Here is a 24865-nt window from a genome sequence, read left to right as displayed (position 1 = left end):
ATCAAAACCCTAAATCCAACACACCCCTAATCCTAATCTCAACCCTAACCCTAATCCCAATACACCCCTAATCACAACCCTAACCTTAACCCTAATCCCAAACCTAACCCTAATCCCAAGCGTAACCCTAATGCCAACCCTAACCCTAATACGAACCCTAATCCAAACCCTAACCCTAATCCCAGCTCTAACCCTAACTTTAGCCCCAACCCTAGCCCTAACTTTAGCCCCAACCCTAACCCTAGGGCTACTTTCACACTTGCGTCGTTTGGCATTCCGTCGCAATCCGTCGTTTTGGACAAGAAACGGATCCTGCAAATGTGCCCGCAGGATGCGTTTTTTGCCCATAGACTTGTATTGCCGACGGATCGTGACGGATGGCCACACGTCGCGTCCGTCGTGCACTGGATCAGTTGTGTTTTGGCGGAGCGTCGGCACAAAAAAAACGTTCAATGAAACGCTTTTTTGTACGTCGCATCCGCCATTTCTGACCGCGCATGCGTGGCCGTAACTCCGCCCCCTCCTCCCCAGGACATAGATTGGGCAGCGGATGTGTTGAAAAACTACAGCTGCTGCCCACGTTGTGCACAATTTTCACAACGTGCGTCGGTATGTCGGGCCGACGCATTGCGACGGCCCCGTACCGACGTAAGTGTGAAAGAAGCCTAACCCTAAGTTTAGCCCCAACCCTAACCCTAAATTTAGCCCCAACCCTAACCCTAAATTTAGCCCCAACCCTAGCCCTACCCCTAACCTAACCCTAACCTAACCTAACCCTACCCCTAACCTAACCCTACCCCTAACCTAACCCTACCCTAACCCTACCCCTAACCCTACCCCTAACCCTACCCTTAACCCTACCCCTAATTTTAGCCCCAACTGCTGTTCTCCTGCCGGCCGGCAGATGGAGACAGATGGCGGGCGCACTGGGCATGCGTCCGCCATGTTCTGCTGCCGGCGGCCAGGAGGAGCAGCAAGAGGATCCAGGGACCTAGGTGAGTATGCTAGGGTCCCCGAATCCCCCTATTTCTGTCCTCTGATGTGCGATCACTTTACTTTTTTTTGCGGTCGCCGGTAAACAGTTAATTACCGGCGATCGCAAAACAGGGGTCGGTAATACCGACCCCGATCGTGCTCTTTGGGGTCTGGGCTACCCCCGGCAGCCGAGACCCCAAAGATTCTCCCGGTGCCGGCCGGCGGGCGCACTGCGCATGCGCCCGCCATTTTGAAGATGGCGGCGCCCACCGGGAGACACGAGGAGCATCGGGGGAGCTAGGTGAGTATTGGGGGGCCTCCTGGGACCCCTTTTCTCTGTCCTCCGATGTGCGATCACATCGGAGGACAGAGAAATTAAAAAGAGATCGCTTTTATTTTTTTTTTTTGCGATCGCCGGTAAACGGTTAATTACCGGCGATCGCAAATGCGGGGTGGGTTAAAAACCCCCCAAATCATGTTCTCTGGGGTCTCGGCTACCCTCGGCAGCCGAGACCCCGGAGAAAATCGGCCTCTGGGGGGCGCTATGGACTTTTTCCACAGCGCCGTTAATTAACGGCGCTGTGGTTTAAGTACCCTTAGCGGCCGCCGTTAAAAGGCGTATCGGCGGTCGCTAAGGGGTTAAACATAGAGAAAGCCAAAGAGACCTGCTGGGAAACCAATATATACAAAAGAAAAATTAACAAATATAAAAAAGTAAAAAATAATATAAAACACTGAAACCCCCCTACACCAAAGACAGGGATATATAGAAAGTAAAGGCACAATAATTGCATATATATATATACATATATATACAGAGGAGTATCCGGAAACGGTTAATTCTACAAAATGCAAGCATCCCAGAGGAGATGTACATCAAAGGAAGGATGCAAATGATAGGGATTCATTCAACCCCTTAGGGGTCATAGTGTCCAATGTCACAATCCACTTTGCTTCTGTCTGTGCTAAGATTTTCTTATAGTTACCACCTCTAATCCCTAAGTGAATGGCATCAATCCCTCTCACCATAAATGTGGATGGCTCACACCCATGATGTTGCCAAAAATGGCGTGGAATTGTTTTAAGGAGGGAGGGGTCGGTCACTGTCTTGGCCGCACAAATGTCCCGCACATGCTCCCGAACCCGTACTCTCAACTCCCTTGATGTCAGCCCAATATAAATCTTAGAACCACAAGTTTCGCATTGTGTGTGTTCCTTTCATTTCTTTTTCTCTTACTTGTGCTTGGGTGGAAGTGCGCATGCGCCCCGACGCTCTGCGCTGCCGACATGTACCGGCGCGTCTTCTGGCCTCCCTCGCACGCATTGGGTTAAATTTCTTTTTCCCCTGCTTGCGTAGGGATGTGTGACGCTCTGGTGCACAGTGCGGGGCCTCAGCTGTGTGGTGCGCATGCACCGCTAAAAGCACCCTCATTGGCTATTCGGACATCACACGTCCGGTCACATGGCCATAAAAGGTCCTGCTCTCCCTGGTAACTTCACTCCTCTTGATAAAGCGGTGCTTTTGCCACGCGAAACGCGCGTCGAGGGTTACCTACATCTGTACCCTGGGTCCTCCGGCTCTTGATAAAGCAGTGCTTTTGCCATGCGAAACGCGCATCTGTACCCTGGGTCCTCCGGCCTTGCTCCTGGTAAGCCTTGCCTCCCTGGTGATTTTTGTCCAGTGGCACTAATGATTTAAATATGGATTTATAACGGCAACCTTACCGTAGCAATTAAACCCTATGCACTGTCACTTTACTTACGGATCTGTGTATCTACTTATATGGGCATGTGCAATGGTGGACTTTGTGGGTATATCTGTGTCTATCCTGTATCTGCATTTTATTTAATTTTGTGGTGTTATGATTTATATATTTATTTGAGATTATTTGTAATAAAAAATTAACTTTTTACCTAGTTGCTCCGGTTTCCTCCTTCTTCTATGATCTTGGGAGCGGGTATCTTCTTTTGTTCTATATGGGAAGTTGCTTTTTACCCCAATTTCTATGACATTTAAAATGTCACTGAGGTTTTGTTATGCTTTATGCCAGACACTGCAGCAACACGACCCCCATACATCGTTCCTATAGTCCCCCCCATTAACCACACAGTCCCTACTCCCTACTGTACACATGCTTTGGCAAAACTAATGTTTATTTGGTCTTGCCAATAAAGCTTCATTGAATTGAATATATACCAGACACTGCAGCTACACGACCAACGTACATCTACATACCGGACATGGCAACTACAAAATCCCCATATATCTACATACTAGACACAATGGCTATACGACCCCCGTACATCTAGATACTGGACATGGCGACTACAAGACCCCCGTACATCTTCATAACCGACATGGCAGACTTCAGGCAGTCATTGCCAACAAGGGGTTTTCAACCAAGTACTAGAAATGAACATTTTATTTAACATTATTTAATCTGTCCAATTACTTTTGGTCCCTTTAAAAACAGGATGGCATATGTTAAGGAGCTGAAACTCCTAAACCCTTCATCCAATTTTAATGTGGATCCCCTCAAATGAAAGCTGAAAGTCTGAACTTCAACTGCATCTGAATTGTTTGTTTAAAATTCATTGTTGTAATGTCTATAACCAAAATTAGAAAAATGTTGTCTCTGTCCAAATATATATGGACTTAACTGTATACGTAGGAGGCTCCATCTCTGTGTCAGTATACCTCAGATACACGGAGAAGGCTCTATCTCTATGTCAGTATACTTCAGATACAAGGAAAAGGCTCCATCTCTGTCAGTATACCTCAAATACACCTAGGAGGCTCCATCTCTGTGTCAGCATACCTCAGATATACGGAGAAGGCTCCATCTCTGTGTCACTATACCTCAGATACAAGGAGAAGGCTCCATCTCTGTGTCAGTATACCTCAGATATACGGAGAAGGCTCCATCTCTGTGTCAGTATACCTCAGATACAAGGAGAAGGCTCCATCTCTGTGTCAGTATACCTCAGATATACGGAGAAGGCTCCATCTCTGTGTCAGTATACCTCAGATACAAGGAGAAGGCTCCATCACTGTGTCAGTATACCTCAGATATACGGAGGAGGCTCCATCTCTGTGTCAGTATACCTCAGATATACGGAGAAGGCTCCATCTCTGTGTCAGTTTACCTCAGATATACGGAGAAGGCTCCATCTCTGTGTCAGTACACCTCAGTTATACGGAGGAGGCTCCATCTGTGTCAGTATACCTCAGATATACGGAGAAGGCTCCATCTCTGTGTCAGTTTACCTCAGATATACGGAGAAGGCTCCATCTCTGTGTCAGTACACCTCAGTTATACGGAGGAGGCTCTATCTGTGTCAGTATACCTCAGATATACGGAGAAGGCTCCATCTCTGTGTCAGTTTACCTCAGATATACGGAGAAGGCTCCATCTCTGTGTCAGTATACCTCAGATACAAGGAGAAGACTCCATCTCTGTGTCAGTTTACCTCAGATATACGGAGAAGGCTCCATCTCTGTCAGTACACTTCAGTTATACGGAGGAGGCTCTATCTGTGTCAGTATACCTCAGATATACGGAGAAGGCTCCATCTGTGTCAGTTTACCTCAGATATACGGAGAAGGCTCCATCTCTGTCAGTATACCTCAGATACAAGGAGAAGGCTCCATCTCTGTGTCAGTTTACCTCAGATATATGGAGAAGGCTCCATCTCTGTCAGTACACCTCAGATATACGGAGGAGGCTCCATCTCTGTGTCAGTTTACCTCAGATATACGGAGAAGGCTACATCTCTGTCAGTATACCTCAGATACAAGGAGAAGGCTCCATCTCTGTGTCAGTATACCTCAGATATATGGAGAAGGCTCCATCTCTGTGTCAGTTTACCTCAGATATACGGAGAAGGCTCCATCTCTGTGTCAGTTTACCTCAGATATACGGAGGAGGCTCCATCTCTGTGTCAGTACACCTCAGATATACGGAGGAGGCTCCATCTCTGTGTCAGTTTACCTCAGATATACGGAGAAGGCTCCATCTGTGTCAGTATACCTCAGATATATGGAGAAGGCTCCATCTCTGTCAGTTTACCTCAGATATACGGAGAAGGCTCCATCTCTGTCAGTATACCTCAGATACAAGAAGGCTCCTTCTCTGTGTCAGTTTACCTCAGATATACGGAGAAGGCTCCATCTCTGTCAGTATACCTCAGATACAAGAAGGCTCCATCTCTATGTCAGTATACCTCAGATATACGGAGAAGGCTCCATCTCTGTGTCAGTTTACCTCAGATATACAGAGAAGGTTCCATCTCTGTGTCAGTACACCTCAGATATACGGAGAAGGCTCCATCTGTGTCAGTTTACCTCAGATATACGGAGAAGGCTCCATCTCTGTGTCAGTATACCTCAGATACAAGAAGGCTCCATCTCTGTGTCAGTTTACCTCAGATATACGGAGAAGGCTCCATCTCTGTGTCAGTATACCTCAGATACAAGAAGGCTCTATCTCTGTGTCAGTTTACCTCAGATATACGGAGGAGGCTCCATCTCTGTGTCAGTATACCTCAGATATACGGAGAAGGCTCCATCTCTGTGTCAGTTTACCTCAGATATACGGAGAAGGCTCCATCTCTGTGTCAGTACACCTCAGTTATACGGAGGAGGCTCTATCTGTGTCAGTATACCTCAGATATACGGAGAAGGCTCCATCTCTGTGTCAGTTTACCTCAGATATACGGAGAAGGCTCCATCTCTGTGTCAGTATACCTCAGATACAAGGAGAAGGCTCCATCTCTGTGTCAGTTTACCTCAGATATACGGAGAAGGCTCCATCTCTGTGTCAGTACACCTCAGTTATACGGAGGAGGCTCCATCTGTGTCAGTATACCTCAGATATACGGAGAAGGCTCCATCTGTGTCAGTATACCTCAGATACAAGGAGAAGGCTCCATCTCTGTCAGTTTACCTCAGATATACGGAGAAGGCTCCATCTCTGTGTCAGTACACCTCAGATATACGGAGGAGGCTCCATCTCTGTGTCAGTTTACCTCAGATATACGGAGAAGGCTCCATCTCAGTGTCAGTATACCTCAGATACAAGAAGGCTCTATCTCTGTGTCAGTTTACCTCAGATATACGGAGGAGGCTCCATCTCTGTGTCAGTATACCTCAGATATACGGAGAAGGCTCCATCTCTGTGTCAGTTTACCTCAGATATACGGAGAAGGCTCCATCTGTGTCAGTACACCTCAGTTATACGGAGGAGGCTCCATCTGTGTCAGTATACCTCAGATATACGGAGAAGGCTCCATCTCTGTGTCAGTTTACCTCAGATATACGGAGAAGGCTCCATCTCTGTGTCAGTACACCTCAGTTATACGGAGGAGGCTCTATCTGTGTCAGTATACCTCAAATATACGGAGAAGGCTCCATCTCTGTGTCAGTTTACCTCAGATATACGGAGAAGGCTCCATCTCTGTGTCAGTATACCTCAGATACAAGGAGAAGGCTCCATCTCTGTGTCAGTTTACCTCAGATATACGGAGAAGGCTCCATCTCTGTGTCAGTACACCTCAGTAATACGGAGGAGGCTCCATCTGTGTCAGTATACCTCAGATATACGGAGAAGGCTCCATCTGTGTCAGTATACCTCATACAAGGAGAAGGCTCCATCTCTGTGTCAGTTTACCTCAGATATACGGAGAAGGCTCCATCTCTGTCAGTACACCTCAGATATACGGAGGAGGCTCCATCTCTGTGTCAGTTTACCTCAGATATACGGAGAAGGCTCCATCTCTGTGTCAGTATACCTCAGATACAAGGAGAAGGCTCCATCTCTGTGTCAGTATACCTCAGATATACGGAGAAGGCTCCATCTCTGTGTCAGTTTACCTCAGATATACGGAGAAGGCTCCATCTCTGTGTCAGTTTACCTCAGATATACGGAGAAGGCTCCATCTCTGTGTCAGTTTACCTCAGATATACGGAGGAGGCTCCATCTCTGTGTCAGTATACCTCAGATACAAGGAGAAGGCTCCATCTCTGTGTCAGTATACCTCAGATACAAGGAGAAAGCTCCATCTCTGTCAGTATACCTCAGATATACGGAGAAGGCTCCATCTCTGTGTCAGTTTACCTCAGATATACGGAGAAGGCTCCATGTCTGTGTCAGTACACCTCAGTTATACGGAGGAGGCTCCATCTGTGTCAGTATACCTCAGATATACGGAGAAGGCTCCATCTGTGTCAGTTTACCTCAGATATACGGAGAAGGCTCCATCTCTGTGTCAGTATACCTCAGATACAAGAAGGCTCCATCTCTGTGTCAGTTTACCTCAGATATACGGAGGAGGCTCCATCTCTGTGTCAGTATACCTCAGATATACGGAGAAGGCTCCATCTCTGTGTCAGTTTACCTCATATATACGGAGAAGGCTCCATCTCTGTGTCAGTACACCTCAGTTATACGGAGGAGGCTCCATCTGTGTCAGTACACCTCAGTTATACAGAGGAGGCTCTATCTGTGTCAGTATACCTCAGATATATGGAGAAGGTTCCATCTCTGTGTCAGTTTACCTCAGATATACGGAGAAGGCTCCATCTCTGTGTCAGTATACCTTAGATACAAGGAGAAAGCTCCATCTCTGTGTCAGTTTACCTCAGATATACGGAGAAGGCTCCATCTGTGTCAGTATACCTCAGATACAAGAAGGCTCCATCTCTGTGTCAGTTTACCTCAGATATACGGAGGAGGCTCCATTTCTGTGTCCATTTACCTCAGATATACGGAGAAGGCTCCATCTCTGTGTTAGTATACCTCAGATATACGGAGAAGGCTCCATCTCTGTGTTAGTATACCTCAGATATACGGAGAAGGCTCCATCTCTGTGTCAGTTTACCTCAGATATACGGAGGAGGCTCCATCTCTGTGTCAGTATACCTCAGATATACGGAGAAGGCTCCATCTCTGTGTCAGTTTACCTCAGATATACGGAGAAGGCTCCATCTCTGTGTCAGTACACCTCAGTTATACGGAGGAGGCTCTATCTGTGTCAGTATACCTCAGATATACGGAGAAGGCTCCATCTCTGTGTCAGTTTACCTCAGATATACGGAGAAGGCTCCATCTCTGTGTCAGTATACCTTAGATACAAGGAGAAGGCTCCATCTCTGTGTTAGTTTACCTCAGATATACGGAGAAGGCTCCATCTCTGTGTCAGTATACCTTAGATACAAGGAGAAGGCTCCATCTCTGTGTCAGTTTACCTCAGATATACGGAGAAGGCTCCATCTCTGTGTCAGTATACCTCAGATACAAGAAGGCTCCATCTCTGTGTCAGTTTACCTCAGATATACGGAGGAGGCTCCATTTCTGTGTCCGTTTACCTCAGATATACGGAGAAGGCTCCATCTCTGTTAGTATACCTCAGATATACGGAGAAGGCTCCATCTCTGTGTTAGTATACCTCAGATATACGGAGAAGGCTCCATCTCTGTGTCAGTTTACCTCAGATATACGGAGGAGGCTCCATCTCTGTGTCAGTATACCTCAGATATACGGAGAAGGCTCCATCTCTGTGTCAGTTTACCTCAGATATACGGAGAAGGCTCCATCTCTGTGTCAGTACACCTCAGTTATGCGGAGGAGGCTCTATCTGTGTCAGTATACCTCAGATATACGGAGAAGGCTCCATCTCTGTGTCAGTTTACCTCAGATATACGGAGAAGGCTCCATCTCTGTGTCAGTATACCTTAGATACAAGGAGAAGGCTCCATCTCTGTGTCAGTTTACCTCAGATATACGGAGAAGGCTCCATCTCTGTGTCAGTATACCTCAGATACAAGAAGGATTCATCTCTGTGTCAGCTTACCTCAGATATACGGAGGAGGCTCCATCTCTGTGTCCGTTTACCTCAGATATACGGAGAAGGCTCCATCTCTGTGTTAGTATACCTCAGATATACGGAGAAGGCTCCATCTCTGTGTCAGTATACCTCAGATATTCTGAGAAGGCTCCATCTCTGTGTCAGTTTACCTCAGATATACGGAGAAGGCTCCATCTCTGTGTCAGTACACCTCAGTTATACGGAGGAGGCTCCATCTCTGTGTCCATTTACCTCAGATATACGGAGATGGCTCAATCTCTGTGTTAGTATACCTCAGATATACGGAGAAGGCTCCATCTCTGTGTCAGTTTACCTCAGATATACGGAGGAGGCTCCATCTCTGTGTCAGTATACCTCAGATATACGGAGAAGGCTCCATCTCTGTGTCAGTTTACCTCAGATATACGGAGAAGGCTCCATCTCTGTGTCAGTACACCTCAGTTATACGGAGGAGGCTCTATCTGTGTCAGTATACCTCAGATATACGGAGAAGGCTCCATCTCTGTGTCAGTTTACCTCAGATATACGGAGAAGGCTCCATCTCTGTGTCAGTATACCTTAGATACAAGGAGAAGGCTCCATCTCTGTGTCAGTTTACCTCAGATATACGGAGAAGGCTCCATCTCTGTGTCAGTTTACCTCAGATATACGGAGAAGGCTCCATCTCTGTGTCAGTTTACCTCAGATATACGGAGAAGGCTCCATCTCTGTGTCAGTTTACCTCAGATATACGGAGGAGGCTCCATCTCTGTCAGTATACCTCAGATACAAGAAGGCTCCATCTCTGTGTCAGTTTACCTCAGATATACGGAGAAGGCTCCATCTCTGTCAGTATACCTCAGATACAAGAATGCTCCATCTCTATGTCAGTATACCTCAGATATACGGAGAAGGCTCCATCTCTGTGTCAGTTTACCTCAGATATACAGAGAAGGTTCCATCTCTGTGTCAGTACACCTCAGTTATACGGAGGAGGCTCCATCTGTGTCAGTATACCTCAGATATACGGAGATGGCTCCATCTGTGTCAGTATAGCTCAGATATACAGAGGAGGCTCCATCTCTGTGTCAGTATACCTCAGATATACAGAGGAGGCTCCATCTCTGTGTCAGTTTACCTCAGATATACGGAGGAGGCTCCATCTCTGTGTCAGTATACCTCAGATATACGGAGGAGGCTCCATCTCTGTGTCAGTATACCTCAGATATACGGAGATGGCTCCATCTGTGTCAGTATACCTCAGATATACGGAGGAGGCTCCATCTGTGTCAGTATACCTCAGATATACGGAGAAGGCTCCATCTCTGTGTCAGTACACCTCAGTTATACGGAGGAGGCTCCATCTGTGTCAGTACACCTCAGATATACAGAGAAGGCTCCATCTCTGTGTCAGTTTACCTCAGATATACGGAGGAGGCTCCATCTCTGTGTCAGTATACCTCAGATACAAGGAGAAGGCTCCATCTCTGTGTCAGTATACCTCAGATATACAGAGGAGGCTCCATCTCTGTGTCAGTTTACCTCAGATATACGGAGGAGGCTCCATCTCTGTGTCAGTATACCTCAGATATACGGAGATGGCTCCATCTGTGTCAGTATACCTCAGATATACGGAGGAGGCTCCATCTCTGTGTCAGTTTACCTCAGATACAAGGAGAAGGCTCCATCTCTGTGTCAGTATACCTCAGATACAAGGAGAAAGCTCCATTTCTGTGTCAGTATACCTCAGATATACGGAGAAGGCTCCATCTCTGTGTCAGTTTACCTCAGATATACGGAGAAGGCTCCATCTCTGTGTCAGTACACCTCAGTTATACGGAGGAGGCTCCATCTGTGTCAGTATACCTCAGATATACGGAGAAGGCTCCATCTGTGTCAGTTTACCTCAGATACAAGGAGAAGGCTCCATATCTGTGTCAGTTTACCTCAGATACAAGGAGAAGGCTCCATCTCTGTGTCAGTATACCTCAGATACAAGGCGAAGGCTCCATCTCTGTGTCAGTATACCTCAGATACAAGGAGAAGGCTCCATCTCTGTGTCAGTATACCTCAGTTATACGGAGGAGGCTCCATCTGTGTCAGTTTACCTCAGATATACGGAGAAGGCTCCATCTGTGTCAGTATACCTTAGATATACAGAGGAGGCCCCATCTCTGTGTCAGTATACCTCAGATACAAGGAGAAGGCTCCATCTCTGTGTCAGTATACCTCAGATACAAGGCGAAGGCTCCATCTCTGTGTCAGTATACCTCAGATACAAGGATAAGGCTCCATCTCTGTGTCAGTATACCTCAGTTATACGGAGGAGGCTCCATCTGTGTCAGTATACCTTAGATATACGGAGAAGGCTCCATCTGTGTCAGTATACCTTAGATATACAGAGGAGGCCCCATCTCTGTGTCAGTATACCTCAGATATACAGAGGAGGCTCCATCTCTGTGTCAGTTTACCTCAGATATACGGAGGAGGCTCCATCTCTGTGTCAGTATACCTCAGATATACGGAGATGACTCCATCTGTGTCAGTATACCTCAGATATACGGAGGAGGCTCCATCTGTGTCAGTATACCTCATAAACATGGAGCAGGCTTGGTCAGACTAGTGGATCCAGTCATGTCTCCATAATCATCCTGACAGGCCTGACATTCATTCAGCTTCCTCTTTCTTACTCCTCTAGGCTCCTCCCACTTCCTCTGTCTCTCCAGGGTTTGCTGGTAGATGTAGTTCTTGCCGCCACTGCTGGTATGAAGCTTTGTACTTGTAGCTCCGTGCACTTGATTCCTTCATGATGTCTCTAACATTGCGCCATCATTTGTGTGGCCAGTTCAGTGTGTTGCCCCTCCGAAAACTGTCCCACATTCGATAACAGGAGATGTGTGATTGGTAAGAATGATATTCACCGATGTGTGAGGTCACCCCCATAGAACCCGCAGCAAGGCATCACAATCTCACAGGTAGATGTTGTGAGGACCCACAGTATATCACAGCACACTTCACCGTACCGCCGCACGCCACAGCGCACTCCACTGTACCGCCACATGCCACAGAGCACTACACAGTACCGCGACATGCCACAGCGCACTACACTGTACCGCCACACGCCACAGCGCACTACACTGTACCGCCACACGCCACAGCGCACTACACTGTATCGCCACACGCCACAGCGCACTACACTGTACACCACAGCGCACTCCACTGTACCGCCACATGCCACAGAGCACTACACAGTACCACGACACGCCACAGCGCACTCCACTGTACACCACAGCGCACTCCACTGTACCGCCACATGCCACAGAGCACTACACAGTACCGCGACACGCCACAGCGCACTCCACTGTACACCACAGCGCACTCCACTGTACCGCCACATGCCACAGAGCACTACACAGTACACCACAGCGCACTCCACTGTACAGCCACATGCCACAGCGCACTACACTGTACACCACAGCGCACTCCACTGTACCGCCACATGCCACAGAGCACTACACAGTACCGCGACACGCCACAGCGCACTCCACTGTACACCACAGCGCACTCCACTGTACCGCCACATGCCACAGAGCACTACACAGTACACCACAGCGCACTCCACTGTACAGCCGCATGCCACAGCGCACTACACTGTACACCACAGCGCACTCCACTGTACCGCCACATGCCACAGAGCACTACACTGTACCGCCACAGAGCACTACACTGTACCGCCACAGCGCACTCCACTGTACCGCCGCAGGCCCCAGAGCACTAGACCAGACCACCACATGCCACAGAGCACTCCACTGTACCACATGTCACAGATTTCAAAGGGAAAAAAACTCCAAGTAAATGTGGCGCTAAGAACCTACGGATTTTTTGAATGCATCCACTTCAAGTGAAAAATGTTAATAAAAATTCATTTATTTTCTCAAAATAAAAAAATAAAATATATTTGTAAAAATATTTTACAAATATATTTTATTTTTTTTATTTTGAGAAAATAAATGAATTTTTATTAACATTTTTCACTTGTTTTCTCAAAATAAAAAAATAAAATATATTTTATTAACATTTTTCACTTGAAGTGGATGCATTCAAAAAAATCCGTAGGTGCTTAGCGCCACATTTACTTGGAGTTTTTTTCCCTTTGAAATCGCCAACTATGTGGATCTGAAGCAGGATCAACACATAGTTCTCCAAAGTGAGCTGCACACCTTATTGGATTATACAACATACGAAGAAGAGTTGCCTAAAGAATTGATTCCTTGAGAATCTCAACGTGTATTTCTTACCGATAGAAGGTGAGCATAACTACAAATAAAAGAAATGTTTTTAACTTGTTGGTAAAAACGTATTACGCTCAGAGGAAGCGCCGCACTTGTCTCTTTTTTTCCCCTCTTTCCCTAAACCAGGGTATTTCTAAAGACCACATGTCACAGAGCACTACACAGTACCGGCGCACGCCACAGCGCACTGTACCGCAACAGTGCACTCCACTGTACACCACAGAGCACTACAGAGTACTGCCACATGCCGCAGCGAACTACACTGTTCCGCTACAGCGCACAACACAGTACCGCCACATGCCTCAGTGCACTACATTGTACAGCCACAGCGCACTACACAGTACCGCCACAGCGCACTACACAGTACCGCCACAGCACACTACACAGTACCGCCACATGCCACAGCACACTCCACTCTAACTTCCTATACCATAGACAATGGAAATGACATTTCTTCATGAAAAAGCAAATATTGCGGATCTAAATTTGAAAGAATCTACAAGATACGAGATTGTACCAGAGAGCGAAAACCCTGCACAAAACAGTAATAAGAGCTCAAAACGGGTGGGAAGAGAGAAATGGCAATCTACACTGTGTTCCAAATTATTATGCAGATGACATTTTTCTTGGATTTTCCTAAATGGTCGGTGCAGATGACAGTCAGTCTAATAAAAGTCATCACCCATTAGATTATACATCGAATATTATTGAAGAGTCTTCCCAATGATGACAGTATAATCTCCAAAATGAATAAAACCCCATAATGCACTGTTCCAAATTATTAGGCACAGTAGAATTTCTATACATTTGATATAAAGAACTGAAAAGTCTCATTTGTGGAATTTGCAGCATTAGGAGGTCACATTCACTGAACAAAAAGCTATTTGACTCCAAAACCTCCTACCAGGCCAAGTTACACGTAACATCGGAACCTTCTTTGATGTCACCTTCACAATTCTTGCATCCATTGAACTTGTGAGATTTTGGAGAGTTTCTGCTTGTTTTTCTTTGCCTCCCAGAGCCGCTGTTTTGATGTGATCGGCCTCCCACCCTCATAGATCTTTTGCTGGATGATTCTCCAAAGGTTCTCTATAGGGTTGAGGTCAGGGGAAGATGGCGGCCGCACCATGAGTTTATCTCCTTTTATGCCCATAGCAGCCAATGACTCAGAGGTTTCTTTGAAGCATGAGATGGGGCATTGTCAGCATGAAGATGATTTTGCTCCTGACGTTTCTGCTTTTTATGCCATGGAAGAAAGTTGTCAGTCAGAAACTATAAATACTTTGCAGAGGTCATTTTCACACCTTCAGGAACCTTAAAACGTCCTACCAGCTGTTTCCCTGTAATACCGGCCCAAAATCATGACTCCTCCACCTCCTTGCTGATGTCGCAGCCTTGTTGGGACATTGTGGCCTCCACCAACCATCTACTACTCCATCCATCTCGACCATCCAGGATTGCTTGACACTCATCAGTAAACAACACTGTTTGAAAATTAGTCTTCATGTATGTCTGGGCCCACTGCAACCGTTTCTGCTTGTGCACACTGTTTAGGGGTGGCTGAATATTAGGTTTATGCACCACAGCAAGCCTTTGAAGGATCCTACACCTTGAGGTTCGAGGGACTCCAGAGGCACCAGCAGCTTCAGATAACTGTTTGCTGCTTTGTAATGGTATTTTGGCAGCTGCTCTCTTAATCCCATGAATTTGTCTGGCAGAAATCTTCCTCATTATGCCTTTATCTGCATGAACACTGTCTGTGCTCTGTTTCAGTCACAAATCTCTTCACAGTATGATGACCACTCTTAAGTTTTCGGGGAATATCTAATGTTTTCATACCTTGTCCATGGCATTGCACTATTTAATGCTTTTCAGCAGCAGAGAGATCCTTTTTAGTTCCCATATTACTTGAAACCTGTGGCCTGCTTAATAATGTGGAACATCATTTTTAAGTAGTTTTCCTTTAATTAGAATCACCTGGAAAACTAATTATCACATGTGTTTAAAGGGACACTGTCACCTGAATTTGGAGGGAACAATCTTCAGCCATGGAGGCGAGGTTTTGGGGTTTTTGATTCACCCTTTCCTTACCCGCTGGCTGCATGCTGGCTGCAATATTGGATTGAAGTTCATTCTCTGTCCTCCATAGTACATGCCTGCACAAGGCAAACCCCGCCTCCATGGCTGAAGATTGTTCCCTCCAAATTCAGGTGACAGTGTCCCTTTAAGATTGATTTCAGTGATCATTGAGCCCTGAGACACAATACCATCCACGAGTTTACTTGAAAAACAAAAAAATTAAATCTTTATGACACTTAAATCCAATTTGCATAATAATTTGGAACACAGTATACTATATAATCATCTAATTCTGTCTGTAACGGAAATCCCACGTCACTGATTGGTCGCGCCAGCCGGCCGCGACAAATCAGTGATATTGGCGCGGAATTTAACTCCCACTCACAGCGCGACGCAGTTCACTCACGTTTACTTCATAAATAAACTACATACATATTCTAAAATACCCAATGCATTAGAATCGGGCCACCATCTAGTATAACATAAGCACAGTAACCTCTTACCTTGTGACTTCGCAGGCAGGAAATTCTCCATTGTTTCATCCTCGTACAGATCCCGGTGCCCTTCAAGATAATCCCACTCCTCCATGGAAAAAAAGACAGCAATGTCCTGACACCTTAGAGGAACCTGACAACCAACAAAACCGACATCACCCAAAATCCACCAGTGTGTGCTATATAATCTCCCAGCAGTCTCCTCATATAACCCAGAATCCTCCAGTATATACTGTATAATCTCCCAGCAGTCTCCTCATATAACCCAGAATCCTCCAGTATATACTGTATAATCTCCCAGCAGTCTCCTCTCATCACCCAGAATCCTCCAGTGTATACTGTATAATCTCCCAGCAGTCTCCTCTCATCACCCAGAATCCTCCAGTGTATACTGTATAATCTCCCAGCAGTCTCCTCTCATCACCCAGAATCCTCCAGTGTATACTGTATAATCTCCCAGCAGTCTCCTCTCATCACCCAGAATCCTCCAGTGTATACTGTATAATCTCCCAGCAGTCTCCTCCCATCACCCAGAATCCTCCAGTGTATACTGTATAATCTCCCAGCAGTCTCCTCCCATCACCCAGAATCCTCCAGTGTATACTGTATAATCTCCCAGCAGTCTCCTCTCATCACCCAGAATCCTCCAGTATATACTGTATAATCTCCCAGCAGTCTCCTCTCATCACCCAGAATCCTCCAGTGTACACTGTATAATCTCCCAGCAGTCTCCTCTCATCACCCAGAATCCTCCAGTGTATACTGTATAATCTCCCAGCAGTCTCCTCTCATCACCCAGAATCCTCCAGTGTATACTGTATAATCTCCCAGCAGTCTCCTCTCATCACCCAGAATCCTCCAGTGTATACTGTATAATCTCCCAGCAGTCTCCTCTCCTCACCCAGAATTCTCCAGTGTACACTGTATAATCTCCCAGCAGTCTCCTCTCCTCACCCAGAATTCTCCAGTATATACTGTATAATCTCCCAGCAGTCTCCTCCCATCACCCAGAATCCTCCAGTGTATACTAAATAATATCCCAGCAGTCTCCTCTCATCACCCAGAATCCTCCAGTGTATACTGTATAATCTCCCAGCAGTCTCCTCTCATCACCCAGAATCCTCCAGTGTATACTAAATAATCTCCCAGCAGTCTCCTCTCATCACCCAGAATCCTCCAGTGTACACTGTATAATCTCCCAGCAGTCTCCTCTCATCACCCAGAATCCTCCAGTGTACACTGTATAATCTCCCAGCAGTCTCCTCTCATCACCCAGAATCCTCCAGTGTACACTGTATAATCTCCCAGCAGTCTCCTCTCATCACCCAGAATCCTCCAGTGTATACTGTATAATTTCCCAGCAGTCTCCTCTCATCACCCAGAATCCTCCAGTGTACACTGTATAATCTCCCAGCAGTCTCCTCTCATCACCCAGAATCCTCCAGTGTATACTGTATAATCTCCCAGCAGTCTCCTCTCATCACCCAGAATCCTCCAGTGTATACTGTATAATCTCCCAGCAGTCTCCTCTCATCCCCCAGAATCCTTCAGTGTACACTGTATAATCTCCCAGCAGTCTCCTCTCGTCTCATCACCCAGAATCTTCCAGTGTATACTGTATAATCTCCCAGCAGTCTCCTCTCATCACCCAGAATCCTCCAGTGTATACTGTATAATCTCCCAGCAGTCTCCTCTCATCACCCAGAATCCTCCAGTGTATACTAAATAATCTCCCAGCAGTCTCCTCTCGTCTCATCACCCAGAATCTTCCAGTGTATACTGTATAATCTCCCAGCAGCCTCCTCTCATCACCCAGAATCCTCCAGTGTATACTGTATAATCTCCCAGCAGTCTCCTTCATCACCCAGAATCCTCCAGTGTACACTGTATAATCTCCCAGCAGTCTCCTCTCATCACCCAGAATCCTCCAGTGTATACTGTATAATCTCCCAGCAGTCTCCTCTCCTCATCACCCAGAATCCTCCAGAGTATACTGTATAACCTCCCAGCAGTCTCCTCTCATCCCCCAGAATCCTTCAGTGTACACTGTATAATCTCCCAGCAGTCTCCTCTCATCACCCAGAATCCTCCAGTGTATACTGTATAATCTCCCAGCAGTCTCCTTCATCACCCAGAATCCTCCAGTGTACACTGTATAATCTCCCAGCAGTCTCCTCTCATCACCCAGAATCCTCCAGTGTATACTGTATAATCTCCCAGCAGTCTCCTCTCCTCATCACCCAGAATCCTCCAGAGTATACTGTATAACCTCCCAGCAGTCTCCTCTCATCCCCCAGAATCCTTCAGTGTACACTGTATAATCTCCCAGCAGTCTCCTCTCATCCTCCAGAATCCTCCAGTGTATACTGTATAATCTCCCAGCAGTCTCCTCACATCACCCAGAATCCTCCAGTGTATATTGTATAATCTCCCAGCAGTCTCCTCTCATCACCCAGAATCCTCCAGTGTATACTGTATAATCACCCAGAATCCTCCAGTATATACTGTATAATCTCCCAGCAGTCTCCCCCCATCACCCAGAATCCTTCAGTGTACACTGTATAATCTCCCAGCAGTCTCCTCTCATCCCCCAGAATCCTCCAGTGCATACTGTATAATCTCCCAGCAGTCTCCTCTCATCACCCACAATCCTCCAGTGTATACTGTATAATCTCCCAGCAGTCTCCTCCCATCACCCAGAATCCTCCAGTGTATACTGTATAATCACCCAGCAGTCTCCTCATCACCCAGAATCCTCCAGTGCATACTACATAATCTCCCAGCAGTCTCCTCTCCTCTCATCACCCAGAATCCTCCAGTGTACACTGTATAATCTCCCAGCAGTCTCCTCTCATCACCCAGAATCCTCCAGTGTATACTGTATAATCTCCCAGCAGTCTCCTCTCATCTCATCACCCAGAATCCTCCAGTGTATACTGTATAATCTCCCAGCAGTCTCCTCATATAACCCAGAATCCTCCAGTGTATACTGTATAATCTCCCAGCAGTCTCCTCTCATCACCCAGAATCCTCCAGTGTATACTGTATAATCTCCCAGCAGTCTCCTCTCATCACCCAGAATCCTCCAGTGTATACTGTATAATCTCCCAGCAGTCTCCTCTCATCACCCAGAATCCTCCAATGTATACTGTATAATCTCCCAGCAGTCTCCTCTCATCACCCAGAATCCTCCAGTGTATACTGTATAATCTCCCAGCAGTCTCCTCTCATCCCCCAGAATCCTTCAGTGTACACTGTATAATCTCCCAGCAGTCTCCTCTCATCCCCCAGAATCCTCCAGTGTATACTGTATAATCTCCCAGCAGTCTCCTCACATCACCCAGAATCCTCCAGTGTATACTGTATAATCTCCCAGCAGTCTCCTCTCATCACCCAGAATCCTCCAGTGTATACTGTATAATCTCCCAGCAGTCTCCTCTCATCACCCAGAATCCTCCAGTGTATACTGTATAATCTCCCAGCAGTCTCCTCTCATCTCATCACCCAGAATCCTCCAGTGTATACTGTATAATCTCCCAGCAGTCTCCTCATATAACCCAGAATCCTCCAGTGTATACTGTATAATCTCCCAGCAGTCTCCTCTCATCACCCAGAATCCTCCAGTGTATACTGTATAATCTCCCAGCAGTCTCCTCTCATCACCCAGAATCCTCCAGTGTATACTGTATAATCTCCCAGCAGTCTCCTCTCATCTCATCACCCAGAATCCTCCAGTGTATACTGTATAATCTCCCAGCAGTCTCCTCATCACCCAGAATCCTCCAGTGTATACTGTATAATCTCCCAGCAGTCTCCTCTCATCACCCAGAATCCTCCAGTGTATACTGTGTAATCTCCCAGCAGTCTCCTCTCGTCTCATCACCCAGAATCCTCCAGTGTATACTGTATAATCTCCCAGCAGTCTCCTCTCATCACCCAGAATCCCCCAGTGTACACTGTATAATCTCCCAGCAGTCTCCTCTCATCACCCAGAATTCTCCAGTATATACTGTATAATCTCCCAGCAGTCTCCTCCCATCACCCAGAATCCTCCAGTGTATACTAAATAATCTCCCAGCAGTCTCCTCTCATCACCCAGAATCCTCCAGTGTATACTGTATAATCTCCCAGCAGTCTCCTCTCATCACCCAGAATCCTCCAGTGTATACTAAATAATCTCCCAGCAGTCTCCAATCATCACCCAGAATCCTCCAGTGTACACTGTATAATCTCCCAGCAGTCTCCTCTCATCACCCAGAATCCTCCAGTGTATACTAAATAATCTCCCAGCAGTCTCCTCTCATCACCCAGAATCCTCCAGTGTACACTGTATAATCTCCCAGCAGTCTCCTCTCATCACCCAGAATCCTTCAGTGTACACTGTATAATCTCCCAGCAGTCTCCTCTCATCCCCCAGAATCCTCCAGTGTATACTGTATAATCTCCCAGCAGTCTCCTCACATCACCCAGAATCCTCCAGTGTATATTGTATAATCTCCCAGCAGTCTCCTCTCATCACCCAGAATCCTCCAGTGTATACTGTATAATCACCCAGAATCCTCCAGTATATACTGTATAATCTCCCAGCAGTCTCCTCATCACCCAGAATCCTCCAGTGTATACTGTATAATCACCCAGAATCCTCCAGTATATACTGTATAATCTCCCAGCAGTCTCCTCTCATCACCCACAATCCTCCAGTGTATACTGTATAATCTCCCAGCAGTCTCCTCCCATCACCCAGAATCCTCCAGTGTATACTGTATAATCTCCCAGAATCCTCCAGTATATACTGTATAATCTCCCAGCAGTCTCCTCCCATCACCCAGAATCCTCCAGTGTATACTGTATAATCTCCCAGAATCCTCCAGTATATACTGTATAATCTCCCAGCAGTCTCCTCTCATCACCCACAATCCTCCAGTGTATACTGTATAATCTCCCAGCAGTCTCCTCCCATCACCCAGAATCCTCCAGTGTATACTGTATAATCACCCAGAATCCTCCAGTATATACTGTATAATCTCCCAGCAGTCTCCTCATCACCCAGAATCCTCCAGTGTATACTGTATAATCACCCAGAATCCTCCAGTATATACTGTATAATCTCCCAGCAGTCTCCTCTCATCACCCACAATCCTCCAGTGTATACTGTATAATCTCCCAGCAGTCTCCTCCCATCACCCAGAATCCTCCAGTGCATACTACATAATCTCCCAGCAGTCTCCTCTCCTCTCATCACCCAGAATCCTCCAGTGTATACTGTATAATCTCCCAGCAGTCTCCTCACATCACCCAAAATCCTCCAGTGTATACTGTATAATCTCCCAGCAGTCTCCTCTCATCACCCAGAATCCTCCAGTGTACACTGTATAATCTCCCAGCAGTCTCCTCTCATCCCCCAGAATCCTCCAGTGTATACTGTATAATCTCCCAGCAGTCTCCTCTCATCCCCCAGAATCCTCCAGTGTACACTGTATAATCTCCCAGCAGTCTCCTCTCATCACCCAGAATCCTCCAGTGTACACTGTATAATCTCCCAGCAGTCTCCTCTCATCACCCAGAATCCTCCAGTGTACACTGTATAATCTCCCAGCAGTCTCCTCTCATCCCCCAGAATCCTCCAGTGTACACTGTATAATCTCCCAGCAGTCTCCTCTCATCACCCAGAATCCTCCAGTGTATACTGTATAATCTCCCAGCAGTCTCCTCTCATCCCCCAGAATCCTTCAGTGTACACTGTATAATCTCCCAGCAGTCTCCTCTCATCCCCTAGAATCCTCCAGTGTATACTGTATAATCTCCCAGCAGTCTCCTCACATCACCCAGAATCCTCCAGTGTATATTGTATAATCTCCCAGCAGTCTCCTCTCATCACCCAGAATCCTCCAGTGTATACTGTATAATCTCCCAGCAGTCTCCTCTCATCACCCAGAATCCTCCAGTGTATACTGTATAATCTCCCCGCAGTCTCCTCATATAACCCAGAATCCTCCAGTGTATACTGTATAATCCCCCAGCAGTCTCCTCTCATCACCCAGAATCCTCCAGTGTATACTGTATAATCTCCCAGCAGTCTCCTCTCATCACCCAGAATCCTCCAGTGTATACTGTATAATCTCCCAGCAGTCTCCTCTCATCACCCAGAATCCTCCAATGTATACTGTATAATCTCCCAGCAGTCTCCTCATCACCCAGAATCCTCCAGTGTATACTGTATAATCTCCCAGCAGTCTCCTCTCATCACCCAGAATCCTCCAGTGTATACTGTATAATCTCCCAGCAGTCTCCTCTCATCACCCAGAATCCTCCAGTGTATACTGTATAATCTCCCAGCAGTCTCCTCTCATCACCCAGAATCCTCCAGTGTATACTGTATAATCACCCAGAATCCTCCAGTATATACTGTATAATCTCCCAGCAGTCTCCTCTCAACACCCACAATCCTCCAGTGTATACTGTATAATCTCCCAGCAGTCTCCTCCCATCACCCAGAATCCTCCAGTGCATACTACATAATCTCCCAGCAGTCTCCTCTCCTCTCATCACCCAGAATCCTCCAGTGTATACTGTATAATCTCCCAGCAGTCTCCTCACATCACCCAAAATCCTCCAGTGTATACTGTATAATCTCCCAGCAGTCTCCTCTCATCACCCAGAATCCTCCAGTGTATACTGTATAATCTCCCAGCAGTCTCCTCTCATCACCCAGAATCCTCCAGTGTATACTGTGTAATCTCCCAGCAGTCTCCTCTCGTCTCATCACCCAGAATTCTCCAGTGTATACTGTATAATCTCCCAGCAGTCTCCTCTCATCACCCAGAATCCTCCAGTGTATACTGTATAATCTCCCAGCAGTCTCCTCTCATCACCCAGAATCCTCCAGTGTATACTGTATAATCTCCCAGCAGTCTCCTCTCATCACCCAGAATCCTCCAGTGTATACTGTATAATCTCCCAGCAGTCTCCTCTCCTCACCCAGAATTCTCCAGTATATACTGTATAATCTCCCAGCAGTCTCCTCCCATCACCCAGAATCCTCCAGTGTATACTAAATAATCTCCCAGCAGTCTCCTCTCATCACCCAGAATCCTCCAGTGTATACTGTATAATCTCCCAGCAGTCTCCTCTCATCACCCAGAATCCTCCAGTGTATACTAAATAATATCCCAGCAGTCTCCTCTCATCACCCAGAATCCTCCAGTGTACACTGTATAATCTCCCAGCAGTCTCCTCTCATCACCCAGAATCCTCCAGTGTATACTAAATAATCTCCCAGCAGTCTCCTCTCGTCTCATCACCCAGAATCCTCCAGTGTATACTGTATAATCTCCCAGCAGTCTCCTCTCATCACCCAGAATCCTCCAGTGTATACTAAATAATCTCCCAGCAGTCTCCTCTCGTCTCATCACCCAGAATCCTCCAGTGTACACTGTATAATCTCCCAGCAGTCTCCTCTCATCACCCAGAATCCTCCAGTGTACACTGTATAATCTCCCAGCAGTCTCCTCTCATCACCCAGAATCCTCCAGTGTACACAGTATAATCTCCCAGCAGTCTCCTCCCATCACCCAGAATCCTCTAGTGTACTCTGTATAATCTCCCAGCAGTCTCCTCTCATCACCCAGAATCCTCCAGTGTATACTGTATAATCTCCCAGCAGTCTCCTCTCATCACCCAGAATCCTCCAGTGTATACTGTATAATCTCCCAGCAGTCTCCTCTCATCACCCAGAATCCTCCAGTGTATACTGTATAATCTCCCAGTAGTCTCCTCTCATCACCCAGAATCCTCCAGTGTATACTAAATAATCTCCCAGCAGTCTCCGCTCATCACCCAGAATCCTCCAGTGTACACTGTATAATCTCCCAGCAGTCTCCTCTCCTCATCACCCAGAATCCTCTAGTGTACTCTGTATAATCTCCCAGCAGTCTCCTCTCGCCTCATCACCCAGAATCCTCCAGTGTACACTGTATAATCTCCCAGCAGTCTCCTCTCAACACCCAGAATCCTCCAGTGTATACTGTATAATCTCCCAGCAGTCTCCTCTCATCCCCCAGAATCCTTCAGTGTACACTGTATAATCTCCCAGCAGTCTCCTCTCATCCCCCAGAATCCTCCAGTGTATACTGTATAATCTCCCAGCAGTCTCCTCACATCACCCAAAATCAGTGTATATTGTATAATCTCCCAGCAGTCTCCTCTCATCACCCAGAATCCTCCAGTGTATACTGTATAATCTCCCAGCAGTCTCCTCTCATCACCCAGAATCCTCCAGTGTATACTGTATAATCTCCCAGCAGTCTCCTCTCATCTCATCACCCAGAATCCTCCAGTGTATACTGTATAATCTCCCAGCAGTCTCCTCATATAACCCAGAATCCTCCAGTGTATACTGTATAATCTCCCAGCAGTCTCCTCTCATCACCCAGAATCCTCCAGTGTATACTGTATAATCTCCCAGCAGTCTCCTCTCATCACCCAGAATCCTCCACTGTATACTGTATAATCTCCCAGCAGTCTCCTCTCATCACCCAGAATCCTCCAGTGTATACTGTATAATCTCCCAGCAGTCTCCTCTCATCACCCAGAATCCTCCAGTGTATACTGTATAATCTCCCAGCAGTCTCCTCTCATCTCATCACCCAGAATCCTCCAGTGTATACTGTATAATCTCCCAGCAGTCTCCTCATCACCCAGAATCCTCCAGTGTATACTGTATAATCTCCCAGCAGTCTCCTCTCATCACCCAGAATCCTCCAGTGTATACTGTGTAATCTCCCGGCAGTCTCCTCTCGTCTCATCACCCAGAATCCTCCAGTGTATACTGTATAATCTCCCAGCAGTCTCCTCTCATCACCCAGAATCCTCCAGTGTATACTGTATAATCTCCCAGCAGTCTCCTCTCATCACCCAGAATCCTCCAGTGTATACTAAATAATCTCCCAGCAGTCTCCTCTCATAACCCAGAATCCTCCAGTGTGCACTGTATAATCTCCCAGCAGTCTCCTCTCATCACCCAGAATCCTCCAGTGTATACTAAATAATCTCCCAGCAGTCTCCTCTCATCACCCAGAATCCTCCAGTGTACACTGTATAATCTCCCAGCAGTCTCCTCTCATCACCCAGAATCCTCCAGTGTATACTGTATAATCTCCCAGCAGTCTCCTCCCATCACCC

General features: G+C 46.7%; 1 protein-coding gene across 3 annotated transcripts in view; it reads right to left on the bottom strand.

Annotated features, from left to right (window-relative positions):
- Positions 1–24865, bottom strand: part of LOC138638924 (oocyte zinc finger protein XlCOF8.4-like) — a 95114-nt gene that overhangs the window by 9467 nt on the left and 60782 nt on the right. For 2 of the 3 annotated variants that reach the window (XM_069728677.1, XM_069728675.1), the window contains exon 4: positions 15695–15818. In XM_069728677.1, coding sequence (XP_069584778.1) covers positions 15695–15818 — 124 coding nt within the window. The remainder of the gene's footprint in view (positions 1–15694; positions 15819–24865) is intronic. The other variant, XM_069728678.1, reaches the window with a different exon arrangement.

This window comes from Ranitomeya imitator, chromosome 5, assembly GCF_032444005.1.
Source record: "Ranitomeya imitator isolate aRanImi1 chromosome 5, aRanImi1.pri, whole genome shotgun sequence".
Lineage (NCBI taxonomy): Eukaryota > Metazoa > Chordata > Amphibia > Anura > Dendrobatidae > Ranitomeya > Ranitomeya imitator.
This window is presented reverse-complemented; position numbering and strand designations above follow the sequence as displayed.